General features: G+C 36.7%; 2 protein-coding genes across 2 annotated transcripts; both read left to right on the forward strand.

Annotated features, from left to right (window-relative positions):
- The first annotated feature begins 4,306 nt into the window (after nucleotides 1–4,306).
- LOC140180612 (uncharacterized) lies at nucleotides 4,307–6,591 on the forward strand. The gene is made up of 6 exons (XM_072221862.1): nucleotides 4,307–4,439; nucleotides 4,583–4,818; nucleotides 4,912–5,054; nucleotides 5,534–5,754; nucleotides 5,860–6,101; nucleotides 6,202–6,591. Exons 1-6 carry the CDS (start codon nucleotides 4,307–4,309, stop codon nucleotides 6,589–6,591), a joined length of 1,365 nt encoding a protein of 454 aa, XP_072077963.1.
- A 1,538-nt stretch (nucleotides 6,592–8,129) lies between these two features.
- Nucleotides 8,130–13,258, forward strand: LOC112764943 (chlorophyllide a oxygenase, chloroplastic). The gene is made up of 9 exons (XM_025810788.3): nucleotides 8,130–8,459; nucleotides 9,144–9,368; nucleotides 9,737–9,841; nucleotides 9,964–10,239; nucleotides 10,591–10,738; nucleotides 10,942–11,126; nucleotides 11,232–11,344; nucleotides 11,861–12,155; nucleotides 12,657–13,258. Exons 1-9 carry the CDS (start codon nucleotides 8,385–8,387, stop codon nucleotides 12,819–12,821), a joined length of 1,587 nt encoding a protein of 528 aa, XP_025666573.1. The 5' UTR covers nucleotides 8,130–8,384; the 3' UTR covers nucleotides 12,822–13,258.
- The last annotated feature ends 1,682 nt before the right edge of the window (nucleotides 13,259–14,940 follow it).

The following is a 14,940-nucleotide window of genomic DNA, read 5'->3' on the forward strand; positions in this document are numbered from 1 at the left end:
TGAAGCTCACTGCTCTTCCATCTATTTCAAATGAATATGTACCCGAGAAGGCATCCAATTTAAACCGCTAAGTCTTCAAAAATGGCCTTTCAAGCAAAATGGATGAAGGTCTTCCTGAGTCATTAAGGAGCATCTTTAGAATATAGAAGTCAATAGGAAACGTCAACCCCTTAATGCTCACCAAGACATCTTCTGCAATGACAACCACTGAAATTATGCTCTTATCTACCAAAACAAAACGTGTTGCCGACCTTTTCAAGGGTGGGAGCCTCAAAGCATCATATACAGATAACGGCATAATACTAACACATGCACCTAAATCACACATGCAGTTAACCAATTGCACACCCCTTATAGTACAAGTAACCATACAAGGACCGGGATCACTACATTTCTCCAGTATAGCACCCATCAAAGCAGAAATAGAGCTACCCAAAGAAATAGTTTCTAAATCATGTATCTTATCCTTATTCATGCAAAATCTTTTAGAAACTTAGCATACTTAGGAACCTGGCGAATAGCATCAAAAAGGGGAATAGTTACCTCAACCTTTTTGAAGATCTCCACCATCTTAGGATCTAGACCCACTTGCTTTTTAGTCCTCCTAGCAATGTGTAGAAAAGGAATGGGAATGGCTTCTCTCACAACATCATCTTCCTTAGATACTCCATTCCTTGATTGAGAAACTTCTTCTTCAACCGCATCATATACCTCATCCTCCTCTTCAACATATTCTACCTCAACAACATCTTCAACTTGAATGTCTTCTCTTGAGCTTGGCTTCTCAGGACTCCTCTCTTGTAATGTAGTGCCGGACCTCAAAGTAATGGCATTAATTACACCCTTGGAGTTAGGTAAAGGTTGAGAGGAAAGTGCACTAGAACTTGGAAGTTGATTGTTGGAGGTAGAGGGTGGTTCCATACGGGTTATAAGGGCTTAAAAAGTGGAGGTGAGACCGGTGAGGCTAGAGGTAAGTGAATTTTGAAGCTCTTTTTGTCCTTGAAGGATAGAACGGAGTGTTTCATCTAGGTTGGAGGAAGAAGGAGGGTAGGTAATTTGAGGGGCTTGTGGTTGGTTGTGTTGAGGTGCTTGAGCTTGCCTTTGGTGAGGTGTCCGGTAGCTTTGGCCTTGGTTTTGCTGTTGGTATGGAGGGTTTTGTTGATACCGGTTCTGTTGATAGTTGTTGTTCCACCTTTGATTCCCACCATTGTCTCTGCCTCCTTGGTTGTAGTTGTCCCTCCATCCTTGGTTGGAATTTTCTCTCTACCCTTGGTTGGGATTGTCTCTCCATCCTTGGTTAGGATTGTCTAGCCAACCTTGATTGTAGTTACCACCCTGATTATAATTACCGCCTTGTTGATAGTACCCTTGATTCGGACGGTTGTAATAAACATTAGTAGCCGCCAAGGTGTTGTCCTCTTGGAGTTGTGGACATTCATCAGTGTAATGAGAATAGCAAGTGCATATTCCACACACTCTTTGAGGGACCAACTGTTGACAATGTTATTTGAAGGAGGCTGAGGTTGTTGTTGATTGAGCTGGAGCTGCTTCAGTATATTAGTCATCTCTCCCAGAGTCTTGGTGAGAGTGGCAGTCTCACTACTACAGAAACTTCCGCAACAGTCTTGGAATGATTATTCCTTTGCCTTGTATTTTGGGTAGACTCAGCTAGATCAGTGATCAGTTGCCATGCTTCTGTCGCCATCTTGTACTTCGTCAGAGAGCCATTACTTGCAGCATCTAAGATGGTCTTGTCTTGGGGCTTTATGCCTTGGCAGAAATAGCTAATCAACACTAACTGGTAAATCTTGTGATGGGGGCATGAGTCAAGGAGATTCCTAAAGCGTTCCCAATACTCGTAGAGAGTCTCTGATTTGCTTTGGATGATGTAGGAAATTTCCTTCCTCAATCTATCTGTGACCTCCGTTGGAATGTACTTGTCCAAAAATTCCCTTCTGAGTAAATCTCAATTAGTAACAACGAATTCCGGTTGAGTGTAGAACCACTCCTTTATCTTTCCCTCAAGAGAAAATAGAAAGGCATATAACCAAACAGTAGTCTCATCCGCACCATGCTGCCTAGTAGTTGAGCAAGATGTCTGAAAATCTTTGAGGTGCTTGATAGGCTCTTGAGCAGGTAAGCCATGGAACTTAGGCAGGAGATTGATCAGTGCGGTCTTCAGTTCAAAATTCGCAGCCAAATTTGGATGACGCGCTTGATATGGTTGCAGTGTAAAGTCCGGAGCTCCTGCTTCCTGGAGAGTAATCCTTCTCGGCTCCGCCATAGTATCTGCACTTAAATCAACAGAAGAAGCATCAATAGAATCAGTAGAAGAGGAGCTAGTTTCTTCCTCAAATGATGCTTCAGACTCAACCTCAGATAAGACTGGTGAATTGGGTGAAACCCCTTCACGACCCTCAGAGGCTAACCAACGCCGAGCTCGCCTAATACGTGAAATAGTCTTTTCAATCTCAGGATTAAATGCGGCTAAGCTCGGATCCGGTAATGAACGCGTCATTCAATGAAAGAAACATAGAGCTCATTGTAATAAAATATATTAAGAAAATTTAATAATAAAACTGCTAATAAGCAGAAAGCACACAAATAAAATAATAAAAAAATACACTTATGTAAATATAAAAAATATTTACACCAACCAATAATTTAGCACACTGTTGCAACTCCCCGGCAATGGTACCAAAAATTGATGGGCGAAAAAATGTCGGTTAAGAATTTCTAATAAAAAACAGCGTTGTCAGTACAGTCTTAACCAACGAAATTCCCACTATCAATTTAATTTGTGTCACAATTAAAATTAAATAACTGGGAGTATAATTCCCATGTCGTTTCCCAAGGAGTTGACAAAAGGTGCAATTTATGGGTTAGGAATTTTTTGAGTAATTTTTGAGGTGGAGAACGGAAAAATAAATAGCGAGAAATTAAAGCAGCGAACAATAGCAAGAGATGTTATGTATTTGAAATAAGAGATCTTGGTTAGGAGAGATAATTGGAATTTCTATCCTTGTTGTCTTTTCCCAAGTGCAATAGTAAAGGTTTATTGCTTCCACTCAGTTATCCTCTTGCAGTTACAAAGGAAGGTCAAGTGGGTCGCACTAACTCTGATTCACAAGTCCTATTCACTTCCTAAGGAAGGACTAGAGTCAGTAAAAATTGAGTTAACCAGCAATTCTCAATTACATATTACACTTGAGTATTACAACTCAAGGGTTTTCAATTAATTAACTCCTAAGCCAAGTTGGGAGCTCTACTCTATTAACATGAATGCCATTTTTACAAAAATGTAAAAGGAATAGATAGGAGACATAGTAATTAAAATAAATTAATAAAATCAAATTTGGCACTGATAATTAATTAAAACAAATTAAAAAAATAATAAAATTAAATATAAAAATAATTCATTGTATTAATAGAGTTCAAAAATAACAATATCCAAATATGAACACAGGGCAACTAAATAGAAAAGAGTAATTGAGTTATTAGAAAAGCAAATTATAGAGAAAACGACTTCAATCAAAGGTAGTAGTAGCTCTCTCAATATCCAGTCCAAAGCAAAACTAAGAAATCTAAGAACCCTAGGAGAAGTGGTGTTTTCTCTCCCTAGAATTCAAACACTAAACAAAAAACTTAAACTAAAACTAAAGTGAAAGTGAAAGTCAAAAGTTCTCCGAGTCTCTACTACACTCCTACCTCTAGTCTGCGTTTTTGGGCTTCAAATTGGGTCCAAAACAGCCCAGAAATCGCTCCCAGCGAGTTTTGATGAGTGCAGCACGTGACGATCTGTCACTCGTACGCATCGGCCACACGTACGCATCGTTGTTAGATGCACCAATTCACGCGCATGCGTCAGCCATGCGTGCGCGTCGATCCTCGCTGCTCAGCTCCTTAGTTTCTTGTGTTCCTTCCACTTTAACATGCTTCCTCTTCATCCTTTAAGCCATTCATGCCCTATAAACCTAAAAACACTCAACAAACACATCACAACATCGAATGGTATAAAAGGAGAATTAAAAATTAACAATTTTAAGGTCTAGGAAGCAAGTTTTCAATTATAAAACAAAATTAGGAAGGAAATGAAAAACATGCAATTTACATGAATAAGTGTGAGATTAGTTGACACAAACCCACTCAATTCAGTCCAAAATATATTATAAAATAGTGGTGCATCAAACACCTTATTAAAATCTTATGTTGTCATGTTTTACTCATTTGTCTTTTTCAATTTTCATATGTTTGCACTATAGAGTTTCAAAAGAGAGGGCTTCCACATGTACATATCTTTTTATTAATGAGTAATAAGTTCAAGCCACAAACACCAGATGATATAGACAAACATATAACGGCTGAGATTCCTGATGAAAATGAAAGGCCAAATCTACACGGAGTATTTAAAATTACATGGTACATGGTCCATGTGGTCCGTACAATAAGAATTCACCTTACATGAAGAATAGATCATTTTCAAAGTTTTATCCCAAAGAGTTTAGGCAGTGAACACTCATTAATCAAGTCGAGTTTTTCAAATATAGGCGTACTGATAATGCTTAAACTGTGAAAAAAATAGAATGTATACTAGACAATAAGTTCATTGTTCCATATAATCCAGAATTGTTGCTCAAGTTTGGGTGCCACATTAATGTGGAATACACATGCCAAACAAGTTTTATTAAGTATCTATTTAAGTATGTACACAAGGGTAATGATCGCGTAACAGCTACCCAATACAACGCTGGTGATTCGTCAGAAGCCACACAAGTTGTTGATGAAATTAGGAATTACTACGATTGTAGGTACATTTCGGCATGTGAGACAGTCTGGCGTTTATTCGGATACAAAATCTAAGAGAAAAAACCATTTGTGATTAGACTTCCATTCCATTTGGAGGATGAGCAGCCTATGGTTTATAGTGAAACTTCTAATGTGAATGATATTGTCGAAAGAGCAGTATCTCATAAGTCCATATTTTTGAGATGGGTGGCAGTGAACATGTCATATCCCTATACTCGAAGTTTGACTTATGCTGAGTTTCCAACAAAGTTTGTTTAGAAGGACGATGCTTCAAAGTGGTTTTCTCGAAAGTAATGCTTTGCAATTAGAAGGTTGACTCATGTACCTGCAAGTAATGACGAGTTTATATTCAATTTTGATCTTATTTATTTGATGATTTAAATTTAAAATCTTAACAGCATGTACCCTACGTCTATTTTATTTGATTTATCTATACTAAAAAACAAATGTTCAAATAACTTTCAACAGTTATAATCTAATACTCTATAGATTATACAATTTTAGAATTATTCTCTATTTTCTAGGAAAAATAATTTTATACGCATGTACATAATAATTGAAATCCCGTAGCCTAATCCATTTAGCAACTTAAAAGTGGGATTTTAACCAAGTTTTTTACAGCAAATACCGAAAAATATTACCAATGACTTCTCTTGAATAATCAAAGAGGATGAATGAATTTTCGAAATATAAGAACAATAGGAGGAACAATTTATGCTACTTATAGAGATGCATGCTTCGCTCTTGGACTCTTGCAAGATGACAGAAAATTCATGGATGCAATTAAGGAAGCAAGCTTGTGGGCCTCAGGATCATATGTTAGGAGGTTGTTTGTCATTTTATTAACATCCAACAATATTTCAAGACCAGAACATGTCTGGGATAGATGTTGGCATGTACTCTCAGATGATATTTTGTATCGACAAAGAACCGTGATGAACATAAGGGGTGAGTTTTTATTAATTGCAATTATAAAAGTCCTTCATTATTGATCATTTTTAGTTTGATTGAATTTTTACAGTATCGTATAATATGCATAGTTAATCATGTCAGATGATAAGATTAAGCAGTTGTGGTTAATGGATATAGACAAGATCTTACATTCCTATAGTAAAACCTTGAAAGACTATCCTCCTATGGTTTTAGCAACTAAAGTTGATAGTTCTTTATTAACCGAAAGGGTTATCAGGGAAGAGCTAAACTTTAACAAGGATGAGTTAAAGAAAAATGCTTCAGACATGTTAGCCATCACAACACTTGAGCAGAAATATGCATTCGATAAAATTGTTACAGCTGTGTATTGTGATAAAGGGATTTTTTTTCCTTTGTGTATGGTCATGGGGTACTGGAAAAATATTTTTCTGGAACCTTATGTCCGCTGAAATTCGCTCAAAGGGTGATATTGTGTTAAACATTGCTTCAAGTGGTATTGCATCTTTACTTCTTTCCAACGGAAGAACGGCATACTCAAGGTTCAAAATACCACTGAATATAACTGAGGATTTTGTATGTAACATCAAACCTGATTTTTCTCAAGCAATACTGCTGTTGAAAGCCAAACTTATAATTTGGGATGAGGCTCCAATGGTTAGTAGGTACTACTATGAAGCACTTGATAAATGCTTCGGTGATATCATAAGGTTTTCTCCAACATATAACAAAAATTTGCCATTTGGAGGAAAAGTGGTTGTATTAGGTGGAGACTTTAGACAAATGTTTCCTGTCATTCCACGAGGATCGAGACAAGATATCGTTCATTCAACCGTGAATTTGTCTTACCTTTGAAAATTTTGTTCGGTGCTCAAACTAACAAAAAACACGAGACTCTTTGTTGGGACAACTACTTCAGATCAAGATGAGACAAAGCAATTTGGTGAGTGGTTATTGAAAGTTGGTGATGGTCTAATAGGTGACAATATAGATGGAGAATCTAAGATATGTCTTCCAGAAGATATTGTTATTCTTTTTTCGGACCAGGTATTTCATGAGTTGGTTCATTTTTCTTATCCAAATATTTTGGAAAATATATCTTCAAAGAATTTTTTCAAAGCAAGAACTATACTGGCTCCCACGCTTGACATCATTGAAGAGGTCAACAACTATCTAATGACTATCATTTCTAGAGGAAAAAAATTATATCTTAATTTGGATTCAATTTGTATGGATAAAGGGAATATGGAGAGTCAACTAGATTTTTATGGTTCTGAATTACTGAATAGCATAAATTGCTCTAGTTTGCCTCTACATAAATTAATACTCAAGGTTGGTATTTTGGTGATGTTACTGAGGAATATTGACCAATCTAGTGGTCTTTGTAATAGTACAAGGCTACAAGTTAGGAAGCTTGGAAATCATCTCATAGAATATAAAGTCTTAATGGGTAACAATGTTAGTCATATTGCTTTGATTCCAAGAATGAATATGGTACCAACAAATGAAACCATCCCAGTTAGATTTCAACGAAGACAGTTTCCCATAATAGTATCGTTTGCTATGACAATTAATAAGTCTCAGGGACAAACTTTATCTCATATTCTCATGTTGGATTGTACTTGCTCAAACTAGTTTTTACACATGGCTAACTATATGTGACATTTTTAAGAGTTAAGAGTAAGCGATATTTAAAAATTTTACTTATGAATCACGTAGGAATGTCAACAAATTCAACCATCAATGTTATTTATAGAGAAGTTTTTGTAAAAATAAAATTATAATGTAAATATTTTAATTTTATTTTAAATTTTGTATTGAAATAAATGTATAATTATTTCATTTCAAAAAAATATAAAATGATGATTATTCAATATTTTCAAAGTTAAAATTTGATTTTGATAATAATTCTATAAATTTTTTGAAATAGTAATTATTTTGTATATTTTTTTTAAAATATTTAAAAATATAATTTTTTTATTTTTATAAATTTTTTCGTACTGGGTACGGATTCATACATTAATTGTTTATAATAATAGATGTAGCTAATTTTGTAGTATAAACAATATTTTTGTACATAATATATTGTCATATATATTGCACCAACTTTCATATAAATTGTTATTTTTTCACTAAAAAATTTAGTTCTAAATAAAATAAAATTATAACCGTTAAAAATTCAGACAAAATTACGCTACGATCTCAATACAATCTTTGAAAACCATTTTTGTCATAAACCCAATCTTTAGAGGAATTAAAATGAAGTTTATATAAAAGCTTTTTAAGGAAAAGAAAAATTGAAAAAATACAAAATTCAGAGATAAAGGGACAATAGACTGAGCGCCGAGAGGATAGAGAAGATATCTTTCCAATCCGAGCTGGCAACGTGTGATGGACCCACATTTTCGAGATACTATGAGAGCCCCAAACAGCTGTGTGGACGGAGCTGCTGCCAGATAGAAACCAATGTGGAAACGCACTGCCACGTGGCGCACCGAGGGAGGCAAACTGAGATCGCGCGAAACACCAACCTCTTATCAACAAAACAAAATCCTAGCTCAAAGTTGAATATCGGTCATTAATGTTTCCTTTCGTTTTCTCCTTCTCTTTCTTTCTCTCTCTTTCTGTTTTCTAAGCCTTGCACCGCGATGAACGCCATAGCAACTGCTTCAGCTCTCACTCTGCCAATCTTCTGTAGAACAGCCAAACTTGACAGCAAAAAGGTATGTTTTATTTTATTTTTTGTAATTTGATTTTGAATTTGAATATTTTCTTTTGTTTTGCTACTGGCTTTGTACTTTTTTGGTGCTTGTTCTTGAAAATGAAACTCATCTTTAAAATTTTAAACGACGTGAAGTTAATTTTAGAAGGTTGCATACTAGACAAGTAGAGGGAAACTTGTTGGAGGAGACTAAACTACACAAAGATTCGTGTTAGTTTTTTTATTTTATTTTAATTTTTGGCATGCGATATTGGCGAGAGGTGTGTGTGGTATATGCATTATTTCAATCTTTATTGCTGTCATGTAAAAAGGAAATTTCAAAAAACAAAAAAAAAACAAAAAATAGCATGCTGTACTTGTCGTTTTCCCTGTATTTGCCATTGATTACAATTTTCTGATAGCTTTGGCGAAGAATTAGTTGAGGAATCCAGAAATAGAAAGATTTCAAGTACTTTTACTATTTTCAATGCAATTTTTTTTCTTATGGTTCCTTAATCAGTGCCATTAAGGGCACTAAAAAGATAACAAATAAAAAATAAATGTTATACCTCTGTAGAAGCTCATTTTGCTGCTGTGTATGAGCTATAGAAAGTTTTTATCTCTGTAAATGCTACAGTTTACGGCCTCTTATTTGTAGCTGAGGGAATAAGTAGCTTAAATTTCAGTTGGCATATAAAATTTTCAGGGTTTGAAAGGTAAATTCAGCGTGCTTGCTGTATTCGGAGAAGTAGAAAAGAAGAATGCATGGAGTGCAATCTTTGACGTGGAGGATCCAAGATCAAAAGTCCCACATTATAAAGGAAAGTTTTTGGATGTATATCAAGCCTTAGAAGTGGCAAGATATGATCTTCAGTACTGCGATTGGCGAGCTCGGCAAGATGTGCTTACCATCATGCTCCTCCATGAAAAGGTTCCAGTAGTTCAGTTATATTATTCTATATACTTTAGAACTAGATTAAACCCCCTATTCATCCTCACCAAAAACATGAGGGACAAAGTAGTCTTTTAGTAGTTGAAACCATCGTCCGAGAGAGACAAGTTTGTTACCTTTTTCCAGATAGTGAGAGACAAATTCGTCATTTGAAATTTGTCATTTGAAATCACAAGCTATGGTTTTGTCTTCCTTGTTTTTTGCCAAGGAAGAAATTAAAAGTCTACAGTTTTATTGAAATTTGATGCTTGAAAGGATTATGGCATTTTTTATGTAAATATTGTGAGATTTTGGATAAACCTTGCCATTGGCATGCTGACGGATGTCTCCATAAAATATTGGTGTAGGTAGTGGAAGTTCTTAATCCTCTAGCACGCGAATACAAATCAATTGGCACAATGAAAAAGGAGCTAGCAGAGTTGCAAGATGAATTAGCAGAAGCACACAGACAGGTATAAGATGTTATCAACAATAGAGAGCTTGAAATTTAGATGCCTTTTGAGCATCAATTTGCTAGGATCTTGTCCATTATATATTAATCTGTTATTTGTTTATTGGAAATGAATAAACACAGGTCCATGTATCGGAAGCAAGGGTTTCAACTGCTTTAGAAAAACTAGCTTTCATGGAAGAATTAGTAAATGACAGGCTGCTTCAAAGTAGAAGCACAACAGAAGTTTCCGAGGCATCTTCTTCGCCGAGTACATCTGCCAAATCTTTCAATGAAGAAAAGAAAAGGCTGCCCCGAAAAAGCTTGAATGTATCAGGTCCGGTTCAGTCATTCCATCCCAACTTGAAGAATTTCTGGTATCCTGTTGCTTTCACTACTGACCTAAAACATGATACCATGGTAAGTCCATAAGTTCCATATACACTAAAAACAATTTCATATATTAGGTATATTTTTGTGCGATATATTTCAATCATTAAGCACCATTGGAAACTATAATGATTGATGTCAGAAATCGTCTTTCATCAAATAACAGTAAAGCATTTGGATATATTTCTGTTTATATTTTCCGTTTTCTTTTCAATTTACAAGGGAATTGAACTCGAGTTTTATACTCAAATTTCATCCCATTTAGCTACCGTAGTCTATCCCACTTTGATCTGAATGGGAAGTCTTTCAAGTAGTGTTGTCTATCCCACTCTAATCTGAACGGTAAGTCTTACAAGTAGTGTTGCTTCTTTTCTATGTCAGATCCCTATAGAATGTTTTGAGGAACCATGGGTTATCTTCAGAGGGAAAGATGGGAAACCTGGATGCGTTCAGAATACCTGCGCACACAGATCATGTCCTCTACACCTTGGTTCTGTAAATGAGGGTCGTATCCAATGTCCCTATCATGGTTAGTGGTCACTGAAGAAAAATGAATATTTATGCCATTTCTTTAGGTCACTTGTTGTTCACTAACTTGATTATATCTTAGAAATTATATGCTCTTTTCCTGTTTCGCATAATATATGGGACAAAATATCACATGACATGACCAACCTATTTATGTGCTTTAAAGTTAATGGATTCTTAAATCACATAATGGTTGGATATCAGGTTGGGAGTACACCACCACTGGAAAATGTGAGAAAATGCCATCCACTCGACTGCTTAATGTGAAGATAAAGTCAGTTCCATGTTTCGAAAAAGAGGGTATGATCTGGATTTGGCCCGGCAGTGACCCCCCATCAGCCACACTTCCATCTTTATTACCTCCTCCTGGGTTCCAAGTTCATGCCGAGGTATGATGTCAATTTGATGTATATCCCACTATGTATTGAGATGTAATAAGCAAGAATTCTGATTTTTTAGTTAACAAGACTTGATGTGTCTATCTTATGTGACAGATTGTCATGGAACTTCCAATTGAACATGGGTTACTTTTGGACAACCTTTTGGATCTCGCACATGCCCCATTCACACACACTTCAACCTTTGCTAAGGGATGGAGTGTCCCAAGGTTTGTTTATAATTTATATACCCATACAACTAATAGCAATTGTCAAGAGGTAACAAGTGAACGATAAAAGTGATGAAAGAATCAAAACGGCTTTCCAGGATGTAATAGCTCAACTCATTTCAACAAATAGATCAAGAAACACCTTTCCTTTCTCCAATTTTACTTAGACTCTTTGGTCTCTAGAAAACACTGCTCAAAAAGGGAGGAAAAATATAAAGCGAGTAATATAAAGAAATGAAATTTTCGTCCTTCGCAAGGATCCGATAACTGAGACTAGTTGTTGCTCCTGAAATTATTTAACCTGTATTGTCAATGCTTTCTCTTGGAAACTTCATTGCAATGTGCTGGAGTGTAATTTTTCATGGGTCGAGGCCTTGTTATCTTGTATAGTCAAGATGCCATGCTTCCATACTTGAATTATGGGCAAACTGAGTGGTTAAGCTTTTTAATTATTACTCACCGCTTTTTCTAGTCAAATATATTTCTGAGTCAATTTGTTTTAATTTGAAATTACAGCTTGGTGAAATTTTTGACACCTGGATCTGGTCTGCAAGGGTACTGGGATCCCTATCCAATTGATATGGAATTTCGGCCACCTTGCATGGTTCTATCGACGATTGGAATTTCAAAGCCTGGGAAACTCGAGGGACAAAACACTAGTCAATGCGCCACACATCTGCACCAACTTCATGTCTGCTTACCATCATCAAAACAAAAAACAAGACTACTGTACAGAATGTCGCTGGATTTTGCTCCTTTTCTAAAGCATGTTCCTTTTATGCAATATCTATGGAAGCATTTTGCAGAACAGGTAAGAGTGCTTCTCAAATCTTTAATAGTTAATCATATTTGAGCCAGATAGACAGAATTAATTCCCTAATGGAACAAAAATAGATTTTATCATGGATGTCCTTATACTTTGTGGTATTTAAGGTCCAAAAGGATGCAACAAAAATATGGAACTAGTATGTGGTATTTATGTATGACATTCCAAAACACAATTCTCTGCTTATAAATCACAATTGATCGAATTCCTTTCGGAAAAAAAATTAATAAATTGGTGATTGAATTCTTTTTTTGGGGGAAAAAAAAGGAAAAAGGGAAAAAACTATTGGTTAGAGAAGCATTCATTCCAGGGAAACAAATAGGTTCTTAATTCTTAACTTTTTCGGTTTTCTTCTACACTAATGGACTATGGCTATTTATGTACGCAAGCAATTTACACAATGCATGATTAATTTTTCCATCTACTGTTCTGATTAATCTTAGTTTTAACTTCTGCATGCTGATCTGTTGATATTTCTCATTCAAGGTTTTAAATGAGGATCTACGGTTAGTGCTGGGTCAGCAAGAGCGGATGAACAGTGGTGCAAATGTATGGAATTGGCCGGTATCGTATGACAAGCTTGGGGTAAGGTACAGGATATGGCGAGATGCCGTGGAGCAAGGAGCGAAACAGCTGCCCTTTAGTCGATAGACCTATAATAACAAGTTAAACTAAGCATTATTAATCTAAAAGTCAGGGATGCTTCTTAGATCCACAACATGGATACTTTTTCTCTCTTTTAATGTCAAGGCTCTTGGACAACTCTGCATCAAAAAAGGCCTTTAAGGTGATACTATCGGCTGCTGTCTCCTCCATCAACATCAAAAAGGCCATCCGGGAACTGTTAAAATTGTTCAGAGGTTGTCTTTCTAAAATGGCAGGACTGTGTACCGTTGAGTCTTGACCGACCTTTTCTTTTGGAGTTTTGTACAGTATCAAATCCATTTTTCTCCTCTGATATATCTTCACCATTTCAGATGGTGCCTTTATCTCGCACCCTTTGTTAATAAAGGGTTTGTACTTTGTTGTATGAAACATCATTTTAGTCCAATATTAATTCAGAATACATGATTGTTTTGGGGGCTAAAGAATTTTAATATGGAAAAAAGAGGTGAACTTTACCTGGAAATGGAGTTTTTTGGTGTATATACAGGTGGGTGGACATTGTAGAGATTGCAGTGCAACACACAAGTAATGTGCTGACTTAATAAGCAGCATCCATGATTGACACATGGCGACATCACAAGCAACACGCACCCTGCGTGTTGGACACGTGTCAGGCATGCGGACAACACGCATCCTATGTGTTGGACACGTGGCAGACGCCGGTTGGATGGCTTTGCAACCCGGAACCTGCAAGGTGAGTCTTCTGCCTATAAAACAAGAGCTTGTTATCATTTTACTGCATTGCGAGAGAGGTGTTTTCCTCTGCTGTTGGTGTCATGGAGGGCACTGCAAATATAGTGCTTTACCACAACAGTGAGGTTATACGTAACACGTATGAGGATGCGAGTTTTGCTTGTGAGAGCACATTTGCGTTTGTGGTTCTGTACTCTATAACGTTTGTGGAACTACAGTACGGGCTCTGTCAGAGTGGTGTACAAAACTGACTCCGCACGTTTCGCACAGATAGACCGGCAAGTATATCGGGTCGTCCAAGTAATCCTCAGGTGAGTGAGGGTCGATCCCACGGAGATTGTTAGTTTGAGCAAGCAGTAGATACCTTGCAGATCTTAGTCAGGCGGATAGAAAAAATAGTCACGAGAAAACGCATAAAAACAGATAAATAAATAAAACGTTACTAGATAGGTGTGAAATTAATGGTTTGAGAACGGTTGAGGCTTTGGAGATGCTTCTTCCTTCTGGATAACCTTTTCTCACCATTTACTCCAACTTCTGATTGATTCATTTCTTGGCAGGCTGTATATGATTAACGCCGAGTCAGCGGTCATTAATCTCCTCTGCTTCAGATCAAACGCCGGGTCAGCGGTCATCCAATCTGAATGGGGGGTGAAGCTCTAGTAGTCCATTTTCTTGGTGATCCTACTCAAAACACCACAGACAATGTCAGATCTTCTGGATCAGAGAACGCTACTCCTTGGGTTCTAGCCTATACCACAAATGCCCTAATCGCCCCGCACCTCACCTGAACTGATGTCTCGAGAAGTCCCCAACGAAACCGTGGATTAGCCGTCTAAGAGATGTATAATCAACCTGGTGGTTCAATAATATCCCGTCAAGGACTCGCAAAAACTCATGTGGAATTGGGATGACGGTCAAGTTACACTCCCAATCCATTAGGATGAAAAACGAAGATACATCTTAGAATAGAATCAAGCATAGATTGAAGTAAAACGGTGATATTATTAATTCATGAGAATCAGCAGAGCTTCTAACTTTAACCTTAGGAGGTTAGTGACTCATACTGTACAAAAAAAATAATGAAAAACGTGTAGAGTGGGCAAGAGCTTCTAACAAGGGTGAACTCTTGTCTATATATACTAATATGCTAACTAAGAATTAAAGAAATAAGATACTAGTCTTGTAGTGCAAAAATTCACGTTTTGAGTCCACTTGGTGAGCGTTTAGGCTGAGTTTAGAGTATCTCCACGTGCTAGGACTCCTTAGGGGCATTGAACGCCAGATTGGGACTCCTATTTGAGTGTTGGACGCCAGCTGCTCCCTTTTGGATGTTCAACGCCAGAAAGAGGGTGGAGTACTAGCGTTGAACACCAATTTTGGACCTTCATTTCCAGAGTAAAGTATGGAC

Source organism: Arachis hypogaea, chromosome 17 (genome assembly GCF_003086295.3).
Source record: "Arachis hypogaea cultivar Tifrunner chromosome 17, arahy.Tifrunner.gnm2.J5K5, whole genome shotgun sequence".
Taxonomy (NCBI): Eukaryota; Viridiplantae; Streptophyta; class Magnoliopsida; order Fabales; family Fabaceae; genus Arachis; species Arachis hypogaea.

What these genes read in the sequence shown, in the direction of transcription:
- LOC140180612 (XM_072221862.1), top strand. Translation starts at nt 4,307, where the DNA reads ATGAGTAATAAGTTCAAGCCACAAACACCAGATGATATAGACAAACAT. An exon ending in AACCGTGATGAACATAAGGG is followed by an intron (nt 5,755 to 5,859) that starts GTGAGTTTTTAT and finishes TAATCATGTCAG; the next exon opens with ATGATAAGATTAAGCAGTTG. An exon ending in TCGATAAAATTGTTACAGCT is followed by an intron (nt 6,102 to 6,201) that starts GTGTATTGTGAT and finishes ATTCGCTCAAAG; the next exon opens with GGTGATATTGTGTTAAACAT.
- LOC112764943 (XM_025810788.3), top strand. Translation starts at nt 8,385, where the DNA reads ATGAACGCCATAGCAACTGCTTCAGCTCTCACTCTGCCAATCTTCTGT. An exon ending in TATCCAATGTCCCTATCATG is followed by an intron (nt 10,739 to 10,941) that starts GTTAGTGGTCAC and finishes GTTGGATATCAG; the next exon opens with GTTGGGAGTACACCACCACT. An exon ending in GGAAGCATTTTGCAGAACAG is followed by an intron (nt 12,156 to 12,656) that starts GTAAGAGTGCTT and finishes TTCTCATTCAAG; the next exon opens with GTTTTAAATGAGGATCTACG.